Raw genomic sequence first — 15233 nt, forward strand, 5'->3', positions numbered from 1 at the left:
GCTGAGGATCAGATACACTATGCTGAGGCTGAGGATCAGATACACTATGCTGAGGCTGAGGACCAGATACACTATGCTGAGGACCAGATACACTATGCTGAGGCTGAGGATCAGATACACTATGCTGAGGCTGAGGACCAGATACACTATGCTGAGGCTGAGGACCAGATACACTATGCTGAGGATCAGATACACTATGCTGAGGATCAGATACACTATGCTGGGGACCAGATACACTATGCTGAGGATCAGATACACTATGCTGAGGCTGAGGATCAGATACACTATGCTGAGGACCAGATACACTATGCTGAGGCTGAGGACCAGATACACTATGCTGAGGACCAGATACACTATGCTGAGGCTGAGGATCAGATACACTATGCTGAGGCTGAGGATCAGATACACTATGCTGGGGACCAGATACACTATGCTGAGGATCAGATACACTATGCTGAGGCTGAGGATCAGATACACTATGCTGAGGACCAGATACACTATGCTGAGGACCAGATACACTATGCTGAGGCTGAGGATCAGATACACTATGCTGAGGACCAGATACACTATGCTGAGGCTGAGGACCAGATACACTATGCTGAGGATCAGATACACTATGCTGAGGCTGAGGATCAGATACACTATGCTGAGGACCAGATACACTATGCTGAGGCTGAGGACCAGATACACTATGCTGAGGCTGAGGATCAGATACATCTCCTTCCTGTCTTCAGGGCAATGAATCAAGGAGAAGGAAAGTGGTTCTCAGGAGGTTTATGAATTTTTGTTTTCAAAAAGCTTTATTCATAAATAAGTAGATTTTAAACCAAGAAATCATACACTGCTGAAAGGAGTATCAGCAACTTTCAAGAAGGGCAATTAGGTCATATCTATCAAAAGACAAATGACAAATGCTTATAGCTTTGGCCCAGCTATTCTAATTCTGGGAATTAACTCACAGTAAATATAGATGTTATTCATTGCAGTACTGTTGATAATAGCAACAGTCAGGAAATGACCTAAATTTCAATGGAAGATTGAATATAGCATAATACACCCACTAAAAGGTGGGAGGATATATAAACGATTTACTTAGATATTCACAGAAATGGGTAATATTGGTGGCCTGTTATAGGGATACCAGGTGGCTGTGAGACAGGTCTTGAGAGGGAGACATTTTACTTTATGCCCTTTTTGTACTTTATGGATATTAAACTGTGGGAATGTATTGATTTCACTTGATTTGATTTTTTGAGACAGGGTCTGGCTCTGTCGCCCTGGCTGGAGTGCAGTGGCATGGTCTCAGCTCACTGAAACCTCCACCTCCCAGGCTCAAATGATCCTCCCGCCTCAGCCTCCCGAGAAGCTGGGGCTACAGTGCACACCACCACACCGAGCTGATTTTTGTATTTTTTGTACAGATGGGGTTTCACATGTTGCCCAAGCTAGTTGTATTTTTATTTATTTATTTATTTATTTGAGATGGAGTCTTGCTCTGTCACCCAGGCTGGAGTGCGGTGACATGATCTAGGCTCACTGCAACCTCTGCCTCCCGGGTTCAAGTGATTATCCTGCCTCAGCCTCCCAAGTCACTGGGATTACAGGCAAAAGCCACCAAGCCGGGATAATTTTTGTATTTTTATATTCGTATCCCATGTTGGCCAGGCTGGTCTCAATTTCCTGACCTCACGTGATCTGCCTGCCTTGGCCTCCCGAAGTGCTGGGATTACGGGCATGAGCCATCATGCCCGGCCCAGGCTGGTTGCATTGATTTTATAATACAGGAAATAAAAATTTTAAATTAAATATACCAATCCAATGGAAAACTAAGAATTAATTTAATGGATTTAAGAGTCAGAAAGGTCATAGCTCAAGCTTTCCAACCAGCTTTCTTCCTCTGTAACCTTAACTTCCTTATGCCTCAGTTTTCTCATCTATGAGAGGAAGCAGGCCGGGTACAGTATCTCACACCTGTAATTCCAGCACCTTGGGAGACCAGGGCAGGAGGACTGCTTGAGCCCGAGAGTCTGAGACCAGCCTGGGCAACACAGTGAAACCCTATCTCTATTAAAATTATTTTTTACTGCCAGCATGTGTCAACTAAAAAAAAAGAAGAAAAAAAAATTTTTTTTAATAATTTTTAATAAAACAAAGCAAAATAAAACAAAATCTGAGCATATAATCCCCCTTCTGTATCCCAGAAGTCACTGCATTGGCTCTATGCCTATCAAAAAATAATACATTAAAAAGATTTTTGGGCTGGGCACAGTGGCTCACGCCTGTAATCCCAGCACTTTGGGAGGCCAAGGCAGGCGGATCACCTGAGGTCAGCACTTGAGGCCAGCCTGGCCAACATGGTGAAACCCTGGGTCTACTAAAAATACAAAAATTAGCTGGGTGTGGTGGTGGGCGCCTGTAATCCCAGCTACTCAGGAGGCTGAGGCAAGAGAATCTCTTGAACCCAGGAGGCGGAGGTTGCAGTGAGCTGAGATTGCGCCACTGCACTCCAGCCTGGGTGACAAAGCAAGACTCCGTCTCAAAAAAAAAAAAAATCGAAGTATCCCAGAAGTCATGTCCATGAAGTAACTAACATACTTCCATTTTCCCTAAACAAGTCCAGAGGGGCTACGATCTCACACTATTTGATCCTGAAACACAAGGGATAGAATATACAAATGAAGACTATTTTGTTGTTTCTTTGCTACTAGACACCATACAGCAGGGAAATTTTGCTCAAGAAACACATTGCCTGGATGATGGCAATAGCACAGAAGGCTGTTGATCAAGTGGCTGCTTGCAGCACAGCTAATCATCCTATGTTAGGCCAAGTAGATCACCGAACCTTTTCTCAGACCAATCCCAGATGCGCCTCTTGCTCTCTCCAGTGCTTCCCCAGCCTACCAACATCTCAGCTGGCCACCATTCCATCCCAAGTCTTTGGCAAACCCAGGCTGACATATTAACCAAATGGCCAGAAGGGGTCACTGTTGAACTAGTCTGGGACGAAAGCCAGCCTTAGCCATTCTTTTACCAAGTGGCTACTGGCCAGAATAACCTGATTTAATGTATATTATAGTATATATAATGATATTTATATAAACTATATACTTTTAATATAACTTTTAATGTTTCTATTATATAATGTACTATATAATACATATTTAATATCATTTATATATTATGCATATATATGTATATATGTTATATAGTTTTTTTGTTGTTTTTTTTTTTTGAGACGGAATCTCGCTCTGTCGCTCAGGCTAGAGTGCAGTGGCGTGACCTAGGCTCACTGCAACCTCCACCTCCCAGGCTCAAGTGATTCTCCTGTCTCAGCCTCCTGAATAGCTGGGATTACAGGCGTGTGCCACCACGCCTGGCTAATTTTTTGTATTTTTAGTAGAGACGGGGTTTCACCGTGTTAGTGAGGATGGTCTTGATCTCCTGACCTTGTGATCCACCCCCCTTGGCCTCCCAAAGTGCTGGGATTACAGGTGTGAGCCACTGTACCTGGCCCATATATATATACATATATTATATATATATATAAAATATATATATACATATATTATATATATATATAAAATATATATATACATATATTATATATATATAAAATATATACATATATCATATATATACATATATTTTATATATATACACATACATACATATAAAATATATATATTATATATATTATATATATATAATATATATAATATATATATAAAATATATATATATATATAAAATATATTATATATATATATATTTTTTAAGATAGGGTCTCTGCCACCCAGGCTGAAGTGCAGTGGTGCAATCATGGCTTGCCGTGGTCTAGACCTCCTGAGCTCAAACAATCCTCTCACCTCAGCCTCCTGAGTAGCTGGGACTATAGATGCACACCACCACACCTGGCTAATTATTAAAATTATTGTAGAGATGAGATCTCACTGTATTGCCCAGGCTGGTCTTGAATTCCTAGCCTCAAGCAATCCTTCTGCCTTGGCCTCCCAAAGTGCTGGGATTATAGGCATGAGCCACCACACTCAACCTCTGTATATTATTAACAGCAACTCCCTTTCATGCTCAAAACTGTCCTGATTTGGATGATGATATGGTTTATATGGATTATGAATTATACGCTGCACCATTGGTGACCAAGTAACCATATGTCCTCCTTTAGGCAGAAGAAACCTGGGTTTCAATTAATGATCTCTTTTGATATATTTATTCTCCCAAATACCTACCACCGAAACATTCCGTTCCTAACAGATTTCCATTGCCCTTCACACTCTCCCTTTTCCTTCCTTTCTCTGAGTTAAACATATTGCTGATTTTTTTCATCTTCCAGAAGATTCCCAGAGCTGACCTTCTTGTCTCTCAAATCATATTTGTTTGTTTTTCTCTAAGTAGAGAATCTTCTCCTAGATTATACAACCTCCCTCGTAAAAACCTGGGGAGCAGGAGGGAGGTGTTGAAACTTCACTAGAGCATGTGTATTCTTTATTGCTTTATTCCTTGTCCTGCACTGGCATGAATGCAGTTACCTACTTGGTGATTTAACATATAACAGTCAGACAAAATGAGATCTAAGAGAAAAACCAGAGTTCAAATTAAGCTGGCAAATTTATAGGCTAATTTGTGGCTGTTTGTTCCACCAAAAATACAATTATTTTGCTGAAGGCCTTCTATTCTAATGCTTACAATGAGTAGCACCATTCCCGGGTGAGGTCTGAGCTGCAATTCTATCCCACTAATTATCTGTTTTACTATAGGGGAGCCTTCCCTTCTTAGTTACTATGGACCTTAATTGCTTTATGTACATAATGAAGAAACTATAACGTAGATAATCTTGAAAATGACTTATTTGTAAAATCCTATAATTCTAAAATTAAAAACAATTATACCAGTCAGGACTTGTTAATTATAAGCTTTAAAACTTGGAAACAGGCCCGGCACGGTGGCTCACTCCTATAATCCCAGCTACTTGGGAGGCTGAGATTTGAGAACTGCTTGAACCCAGAAGGGAAATGTTGCAGTGAGCTGAGATCACGCCACCGCACTCCAGCCTGGTTGACAAGCGAGACTCTGTCTCAAAAACAAAACAAAACAAAAGACCAACTTGGAAACAGTACACATATTTTCAAATTTTATGTACCACAAATGATATATAGACAAATTAGCAACAAACTGGGTAATGCAACCCATCAGATCAAATCTAAATGAATAGCTGATTGTAAATGTGTATCATTAGAGAGTACATAAAAAGTTCTTGCTTTCAACAGCCTCTACTGTCACATCTGAATGTGAACCCTGAACTATCTTCTGGCGTTTTGAAGTTAGACCTGGCTACCATTACACTGAAACATACAGTCTCTGGTTTTCCTTGTCATTTTACCCTGCCTCCAGGAGCCTACCTATTATCCAAATAAGGGAAACCAAACTCAAAAATCTTATCATGAATCAGAGGGCTGTGATCAATATGAACTATATCTAAACATTTTTCAAAAGGAAAAAGGATTCTCTGGAATTAGCCTCTTTTTTGTTGAGGACCCCAAACCCACAATACATATACCCAAGATAAGGCCAAAGGGTAGGTGTTAAAATTCCCAGTATTGGCCGGGTGCAGTAGCTCACACCTGTAATCCCAGCACTTTGGGAGGCGGAGGTGGGTAGATCACGAGGTCGGGAGTTCGAGACCAGCCTGGCCAACATGATGAAACCCCGTCTCTACTAAAAATACAAAAATTAGCCAGGCATGGTGGTGCACACCCGTAATCCCAGCTACTCAGGAGGCTGAGGCAGAAGAATTGCTTGAACCCGGGAGGAGGAGGTTGCAGTGAGCCAAGATTGTGCCACTGCACGCCAGCCTGGGCAACAGAGTGAGACTCTGCCTCAAAAGAAAAAAACAAAAATTTCCCAGTATGACACTGTACATCACTTCTATTTGTTTTTTGTTTGTTTGTTTTGAGACAGGGTCTCGCTCTGTCACCCAGGCTGGAGTGCAGTGGCATGATCTCAGCTCACTGCAATCTCTGCCTCCAAGGTTCACATAATTCTCGTGCCTTAGCCTCCCAAGTAGCTGGGACTACAGGTGCCTGCCACCACGCCCAGCTAACTTTTGTATTTTTAGTAGAGACAGGGTTTCACCATGTTAACCAGGCTGGTCTTGAACTCCTGACATCAAGTGATGATCTGCCCGCCTTGGTGTCCCAAAGTGCTGGGATTACAGGTGTGAGCCACCGCTCCTGGCCCACTTCTATTTGTATTTCACTGTTCTTCAGTTACTACAGAGAGCAAACATACCAACACAATTAAGAAGTAACCACAAATATACTGTATATGCTGCAAATGCACAGATTTGTGGCTATAACTCCCTCTTATTCCCTGGTGTCTGTCTGAGTCTTAGTTCAGCCCTATATTTACAGGGTAGAGAGAACACTTAGTAATCAGAAGAAGTGAAAAAGGATTGGAAAAAAAGGGAGAATTGGGGAATTTACAGAGAAGAAAGAATATTTGCCTATAGGACTTTGTATTCATAACAAATGCTCTTGGAAGTTTCTTTTTATAGTGATCTCTAAAACCAATTGCCCCAAATAAGAAAAGCATCTCGAATATATATTAGTAATTTACGTGTCAAAAACTGCTAATTAATGATGTAAATTAAGCATACAAATAAAGAGCAAGGGCTTTGAAAATAAAGTATTTTTTAAAACCTGGAAAATTATAATATCAGTAAAAATAAAATTAAGTGACGAGCATCTCCCAACTTGGGATATTTTTGTCCTCTATCAATCGGCAGCATCATAGCCAGCTGACAGAACGTAGAGAGGTGGTGGGGAATTCTGAAGGCTATGAAGAATGTGACACCCTGACATATGATTTGGACTTTATAGAAATAGATAAGATCATAACTCAGCTCAGGCTAATATAATATCGTATTGTTTCTGTTTTACTGTATCTCACAGCTACAACAACATCCCAGGAAACAGGTGCATAATAATAAGAAAATAATGAGTTTATGGAGTGGAGTTACCCTTCTAAATAGAACATCAAGGCAGGCGGGAAGAACCCCTTCGCTGCTGGCCTTTGCAAGTAAACAGAGGGCAGTATATAGAGAGCAGGTGTGTATTTGATAAAGACAATGGAATGCTAAAAACAATAGTCAAACAACAAATTAAGAAGGTATTTACTTACAAGGAGTTCCTCTGCTGGCTTCTTCCATAGTTACCCTGACATAGGGCTTACTAAAGTCAACTTCAATTTCATCAGAAAAAGGAGCTGGTTGCCGTAAGCCCTTAAGAAATGGAAAGTGAAGGAAAAGAAAGTTCAACTCAATGGCATACACTGTAATACTAAAAAAAAAAAGATGAGAGAAAGGAGACTGATCTCTCTATTATAGATGGCTTCATTTAAGAGATTTTGTTATTTCTGCCTGTAATCCCAGCACTTTGGGAGGCCAAGGTGGGTGGATCACGAGGTCAGGAGATTGAGACAATCCTGGCTAACATGGTGAAACCATGTCTCTACTAAAGATACAGAAAATTAGCCGGGTGTGGTGGCGGGCACCTGTAATCCCAGCTACTCAGGAGGCTGAGGCAGGAGAATCGCTTGAACCCGGGAGGCAGAGGTTGCAGTGAGCCAAGATCACGCCATTGCACTCCAGCCTAGCCGACAGGGCAAGACTCCAACTCAAAAAAAAAAAAAAAAATAGAGTTTTTGTTATTCCTAAATATTTTATTCTACTTGATGCTGTTGTGAATGGAATTGTTTTCTTAATTTTATTTTTGGATTGTTCCTTGATATTATGTAACAGTGCAATTGATTTGTATTTGTGTTTGTGTAATTGAAATTTTCTGTATATTGATCTTATGTGCTATAACTTTGCTAAAGTTAATTATCAGTTCTAGTATCAGTTGTTGTTTCATAGATTCCTTAGCATTTTCTACATATAATATCATGTTGTCTGTGCATAAAGATAGTTTTGCTTAGTCTTTTCCAATCTGGACTTTTCTTTTTTTTTTGAGAGGGTCCAGGTCTGTTGCCCAGGCTGGAGTGCACTGGCGCCACTTTGGCTCACTGCAACCTCCAACTCCCCGACTCACGTGATCCTCCCACCTCAGCCTCCCGAGTAGCTGGGACTACAGGCGTGCGCTACCCAACACCCAGCTAATGTTTTATTCTTGTAGAGACAAGGTCTCACTATGTGCCTAGGCTGGTCTCAAACTCCTGGCCTCAAGCAATCATTCCACCTCAGCCTCCCAAAGTGCTGAGGTTACAGGCGTGCGCCACCGCGCCCAGCTAATTTTCTGTATTTTTTTAAACTTCAGTCTCCATAGAGACCGTCAAAAATTGTCAATGCTGACTATACTGCAAGTTGTCATAGGGGGTGATGGGAAAAGTTTTCAAGGAGGAATAACTGCACCTCAGATAAACCTCAGTGGTCCATGCAAAAGCTATTTTATTACTGCCACTGCAAAGCTATTTTTTTTAATTATTATTTTTTTAAAGATGGGGTTTTGCCATGTTGCCCAGGCTGGTCTCAAACTCCTGGACTCAAGTGATCCACCCAGCTCAAGCTCTCAAAGTGCTGGGATTACAGGTGTGAACCATTGTACCTAGCCTGGCATTTTTTTTGAGAGGGAGTTTCACTCGTTGCCCAGGCTGGAGTGCAATGGTGCAATCTCGGCTCACCGCAACCTCTGCCTCTTGGGTTCAAGCAATTCTCCTGACTCAGCCTCCCAAGTAGCTGAGATTACAGGCGCACGCCACCACACCTGGCTAATTTTAACTTTGTATTTTTAGTAGAGACGGGGTTTCTACATGTTGGTCAGGCTGGTCTCGAACTCCCGACCTCAGGTGATCCACCCGCCTCCGCCTCCCAAAGTGCTGGGATTACAGGTGTGAGCAACCGTGCCCAGCCTCTGGCCTGAGATTTTTAACTATAGTTTGTTTCTTGTGATGTTTATGTCTGGCTTTGATATCTCGCCTCACAAAATAAGTTGTGAAGTGTTCTCTTTACCTTATTTTTGTGTAAGATTCATATTATTTATTCCTTAAATGTTTTTGTGGTTTTTGTAAAGACACTCTGTCTCCGATGCTAGAGTGCAGTGGCACGATCATAGCTCTCTGCAGCCTCCAACTCTGGGGCTCAAGCAATTCTCTCATCTCAGCTTCCCTAATAGCTGGGACTACAGGCATGCACCACCACACCCAGCTAATTTTTTAACTTTGGGCCTGGACTTGTCTTTGTGAGAAGATTTTTAATGATTAATTCCTTTTTTCTTCTTTTTTAACTTGATATAGGTCTATTAAGAGTTTCTCCTTTGTCTTGGTTAGTTTTTGCAATTTGTCTCTTTCTAGGAAATTGTCTATTACATTGAAATTGTCAAAATTTTTGGCATGAAATTGTTCCCTTATAATCCTTCTAATTTCTGTATGGCTGTAGTGATGTTCAGTTCTAAAAAGATCATATCATGATTGGGCTGAATCCAGAGACTGGGAAGATACTGTTTGGTTTTCAGGTAAGTGTAGATTTTTAAAATTGTTTTAACATTAAAACATGTTTTTTTTGTTTGTTTGTTTTGTTTTGTTTTGGCCAGGTGCAGCAGCTCATGCCTGTAATCCCAGCACTTTGGGAGGCCCAGGCTGGCAGATTGCTTGAGCCCAGGAGTTCAAGACCAGCCTGGGCAACATGACGAAACCCTGTCTCTACAAAAAAATACAAACATTAGCTGGGCGTGGTGACATATGCCTGTAGTCCCAGTTACTTGATAAACTGAGGTGGGAGGACTGCTTGAGCCAGGCAGGCAGGGGTTACAGTGAGCTGAGATTGCCCCACTGCACTCCAGCCTGGGCAACAGAGAAAGACCCTGTCTCAAAAAAAAAAAAAATCACTTATATAAGTTTAGTTTAAGATATACTTAATGATATAAATGGAAACATTCTTTTTTTTTTTTTTTTTTTGAGGCAAAGTCTTGCTCTGTCGCCCAGACTGGAGTGCAGTGGTGTGAGCTCGGCTCACTGCAACCTCCACCTCTCAGGTTCAAGCGATTCTCATGCCTCAGCCTCCCAACTAGCTGGGATTGCAAGCATGCACCACCATACCTGGCTAATTTTTGTATTTTTAGTAGAGACGGGGTTTCACCATGTCGGCCAGGCTGGTCTTGAACTCCTGGCCTCAAGTGATCCACCTGCTTCAGCCTCCTAAAGTGCTGGAATTACAGGCTGGAGCCACCACGCCCAGCCAAGACATTCATTTTTAGATGTGTGTGTGTTATTCTTCTTTGGAATACTTTTAAAAATAGAACCAAGGACCTAGATGCTAATCAAAAACACAAGGAAATACTACTTCATATCAACCAGGATGGCTATGAGCAAAAAGACAGGCAATAACAGTCTTGGTAAGGACGTGAAGAAGTTAGAACCATCATACATTGCTACTGTGAATATAAAATAATGTGCAGCTTTGGAAAACAGTTCTTCAAAATGTTAAACATAGAATTACCATATGACCCAGAAATTATACTACTAGGTATATACCCAAGATAATTGAAAGCATATATTAAGAAAAAAACAACTATGTCGGGCACGGTAACTCACGCCTGTAATCCCAGCACTTTAGGAGGCCAAGGTGGGTAGATCACCTTAGGTCGGGAGTTCGAGACCAGCCTGGCCAGCATGGTAAAACCCCATCTGTACCAAAAATACAAAACTTAGCCAGGTGGAGTGGTGCATGCCTGCAATCCCAGCTACTTGGGAGGCTGAGGCAGAAGAATCACTTGAACCCGGGAGGTGGAGGTTGCAGTGAGCTGAGACTGTGCCACCGTGCTCATCTGGGAGATAAAGAAAGACTCTGCCTCAAAAAAACAAAACAAAACAAAACAAAAAACTTATACATGAAAAATGTTCACACTTGCATTACTCGTAATAGCCAAAAAGTAGAAACAACCCAAATGTCCATCAGTGAATGGATAAACAAATGGTATGTCCACACAATGGAATATTATTTACCTATAAAAAGGAATAAAGTACTGATACTACCTATAATATTATTTACCTATAAAAAGGAATAAAGTACTGATGCTACCACTTGGATGGATCTTGAAAACATGCCAAACAAAGGAAGTTGGACACAAAAGGCCACAAATTATATGATTTCATTTACATTAGATGTTCAGACTAGGCAAAGCTGTAGAGACAGAAAGCAGATTAGTGGTTGCCAGGAGGTAGCTGGAGGAGCAATAGGGAGTGACTGCTAATGAATACAGGGGGTTTCTTTTTGTGGTGATGAAATGTTCTGGAATTAGATGGTTGTGATGGTTGTACAACAGTATGACTAGACTATCAACTACTGACTTATATACTTTAAAATGGTTAAAATAATGAATTTTATGTTATGTGAATTTTACTCAAATTTTAAAAGATATATTGGCCAGGTGTGGTGGCTCACACCTGTAATCCCAGCACTTTGGGAGGCCGAGGCCGGCACATCACGAGGTCAGGAGTTCGAGACCATCCTGACCAACATGGTGAAACCCCGTCACTACTAAAAATACAAAAATTAGCCAGGTGCAGTGGTGGGCACCTGTAATCCCAGCTACTCAGGAGGCTGAGGCAGGAGAATTGCTTGAACCCGGGACGCGGAGGTTGCAGTGAGCCGCGATCACGCCACTGCACTCCAGCCTGGGCGACAGAGCAAGACTCCATCTCAAAAAAAAAAAAAAAGACATTTTAAGTATCTTATCTCTCACAACTGTTTCTTCAATCTTTCTCACATTCTGTGTACATTCCCAGGTAGAAGACAAATACAGCTGTCCTTCCTGGCTGGGGTTTATGCTGAATCCGTTTCTCCTGAGTATAGGGAGTGAAACCTAACGTTGTGCAGCTATAACAAAGCAGCAAAATCTTTTTTTCTAGAGTTGTTTCCAGCTAGAAAAGGTAGTATTTTTTAAAACACTGTGTTATTCTCAAAGAACGGTGTCTCTAGAAGCTGAGGTTTATAAAAGTAGGACTAAATATGTCTATGTTCTCCTAAAACACATCTCCTTCATTTTAACCTCAAGGGAACCCCACAGTATTGCTTTCAAGTCTTAAGACTATCCGGTAGTGAGGTATAAATGAAAGAACATGGGGTTAGGACTTGGAAAATTTAGATCTAAATCCCAACTCTATCATTTAATAGCTGTGAAATCACAGCAAGTTTCTGAAGCCTTCATTTCATCTTCTACAAAATAGAAAACAATACCTGCCCTACAAGTTTACTATGAGGATTAAACAAAGTAGCATCCGCAAAGTAATTAGCATAATGTTTCACAAAAGTAGGCACTCAACAAATTTGTCGTTAGCTCATTTCCTCTTGTATTCTATAGAACACAGATTTCAGCATGCTAACAAAATTAACCTCTATTAATCTAAGAGGTTAGCTTCTAAAATGCTTATAAACTTTCCAAATGTATGCAGCTAAAAGTTACAATGGCAATCAACAGTCCCCAAATTATGAATTGTCTCCGAATGCAATATTGCTTCCATAACAACTTTTTCCAGACTGTATTCACACACATTATTTCACTATTCTTCAAAATTTCAGTGAAAACGAGAGATTCTGGCATCCATACTAACAGGAAAATGGACATAATTCAAATAATATAGACTAGAACTTTATATTGTCTTCCCAGCACACTTTTTACTTTCTAAGGATTCTTTTTATTTTTTGCTTTTTTTTGTGAGACAGAGTCTCACTCTGTCGCCCAGGCTAGAGTGCAGTGGCGTGATCTCGGCTCACTGCAACCCCTGCTGCCCGGGATCAAGCGATTCTCCTGCCTCAGCCTCCCGAGTAGCTGGGATTACAGGCGCCCGCCACTGCGCCTGCTTAATTTTTGTAGTTTTAGTAGAGACAGGGTTTCGCCATGTTGGCCAGGCTGGTTTTGTACTCCTGACCTCATGATCCACCCGCCTCGGCCTCCCAAAGTGCTGGGATTACAGGCGTGAGTCACCGCATCCAGCTCTAAGGATTCTTAAATATGTTTCAGCAAAAAGTTTCTGAATGCCATAGAAAAACATTTATTTCCCTTTCACCCAAACATTCTGTATTAATGATAACAGGTCCTCCCGAGATCCCAATTGTTTCCATTTTTTTTATTTTTTAAGAGACAGGGTCTCACTCTGTTGCCCAGACTGGAATGCAGTGGTGCGAGCCATACCTCACTGTAACCTTTAACTCCTGGGCTCAAGAGATCCTCCTGCCTCAGCTTCCTGAGCAACTAAGACCACAGGAGCACACCACCATACCCAGTTATTTTTTCAATTTTTTTTGTAGGGACAGTGTCTCTCTATAATGCATTGCCCAGGCTGGTCTCAAATTCCTGGCCTCAAGGGATCCTTCCACCTCCCAAGGTGCTTGGATTTTAGGCATGAGCCACTGTGCTTGGCCCAATTATTTCAATAATGCCAGGGGAAATGCTACAGAGTCAAGAGGAATACCATGTGGTATGAGAAAGAAGGGACAGAGAACAGAGCTGAAAGATTCCACCCCCTGGGGATCTGTTTTTTTGTTTCATTTTGTTTTGTTTTGTTTTGAGACAGAGTCTTGCTCTGTCACCAGGCTGGAGTACAGTGGCGCGACCTCGGCTCACTGCAACCTCCACCTCCAGGGTTCAAGCGATTCTCCTGCCTCGGCCTCCTGAGTAGCTGGGACTATAGGCACCCACCACCACGCCCAGCTAATTTTTGTATTTTTAGTAAAGACGGGGTTTCACCATGTTGGCCAGGATGGTCTCGATCACTTGACCTCGTGATCCACCCTCCTCGGCCTCCCAAAATGTTGGGATTACAGGCATGAGCCACTGCGCCCAGCCAGGATCTGGTTTTAAAAATAAAAGAAAAGCAATCATTCTCCCTGACTCCTATTGCCATTTCAGTGAATGTAAACAATGAGCTCATCTGTCCAATTACTATTTGGATGTTTTATAGGCCCTCTAAATTGAACCTGTACTAAGTTAAACTCCTTGTCTTCCTCCTAAACCTGCTTTTCCTCCTGGTATTTCTTATCTCAATGGGAAGTACCCCATCCATACAACGTACCTAAGACTGAAACCTAGGAGTCACTCTTAACACCTTTTGTCCTCCATATCTCAGTAATCTCCAAGAACTGCCCATTTTACATCTTTTTTTAAAATTACAGTTTTAATTTAAAATAGAGACAGGGTCTCCCTATGTTGCCCCGGCTGGTCTCAAACTCCTGGGCTCAAGGGATCCTCCCAACTTGGCCTCCCGAAGTGCTGGTATTACAGGCGTGAAGCCACCAGGCCCAGCCGATTTTACCTTCTAAAAATGTGTAAGGTTTGTCTCGTACTCTCTGTATCTAATATCATAGTTTAAGCCTATTTCATGATTCTGAACTTGTACCCCATCTCTTGTTCATTTCTTGAATTCCTTGTATCCTTCAAAGTTCAGCTCAGAAATAACCCTTTTGATGACGCTTTTCCCAAACCACTGCCCCTACCTCTTGGTCAAAGTCAGTCTCTTGCTTCTCAAGACTATTTTGGTTGAAATGAGATTGGGAGGCCCATACTTAGCCATAAGCAGAATCATGGCCATCCTGACCCACCAACCCAGGCATCTAATACCTGGTGATCCTTCCTACTCCTTTTTTCTCAAGAGATTGACTTTGTAACTTCCGTCTACTTGGTGCTTTTCATGCGTATCTTAATTTCATACTGTGTCATAATTATTTGTTGCTGTTTCTTTCCCCTTTTTGTCTGTGAGTTTCCGAGAACAAGGTCATCTTTTCATCCTTGCATCTCCCATGCATAGCAACTGGCAAGTAGAAGTTCTCCATACATTTCGGTTGAAATGAGACTGAGAGGCCTGCTTTGCCATAAGCAGAACTATGGCGAATTTTCCCCACAGTTTAGATACTTCATGACTCATTCATACATATGATATTCTTTGTAAATTATTTTATTTTATTTATTATTATTTTTGTTTATTATTATTTTTTTTTTTTGAGACAGAGTCTCGCTTTGTTGCCCAGGCTGGAGTGCAGTGGTGTGATCTCAGCTCACTGCAACCTCTGCCTCCTGGGTTCAAGCCATTCTCCTGCCTCAGTCTCCTGAGTAGCTGGGATTACAGGCGCACACCACCATGCTCAGCTAATTCTTTTTGTATTTTTAGTAGAGACGGGGTTTCGCCGTGTTGGCCAGACTGGTCTCAAACTCCTGTCCTGGTGATCTG

General features: G+C 41.6%; 1 protein-coding gene across 27 annotated transcripts in view; it reads right to left on the bottom strand.

The window, feature by feature from the left end:
- The window catches only part of PCYT1A (phosphate cytidylyltransferase 1A, choline), a 53123-nt gene that overhangs the window by 15013 nt on the left and 22877 nt on the right, over nucleotides 1-15233 (bottom strand). For all 27 annotated transcript variants that reach the window (XM_054480526.2, XM_054480527.2, XM_054480524.2 and 24 more), the window contains one exon: nucleotides 7197-7296. In XM_054480526.2, the coding sequence (XP_054336501.1) occupies nucleotides 7197-7296 (100 nt within the window). The remainder of the gene's footprint in view (nucleotides 1-7196; nucleotides 7297-15233) is intronic.

This window comes from Pongo pygmaeus, chromosome 2, assembly GCF_028885625.2.
Source record: "Pongo pygmaeus isolate AG05252 chromosome 2, NHGRI_mPonPyg2-v2.0_pri, whole genome shotgun sequence".
Taxonomy (NCBI): domain Eukaryota; kingdom Metazoa; phylum Chordata; class Mammalia; order Primates; family Hominidae; genus Pongo; species Pongo pygmaeus.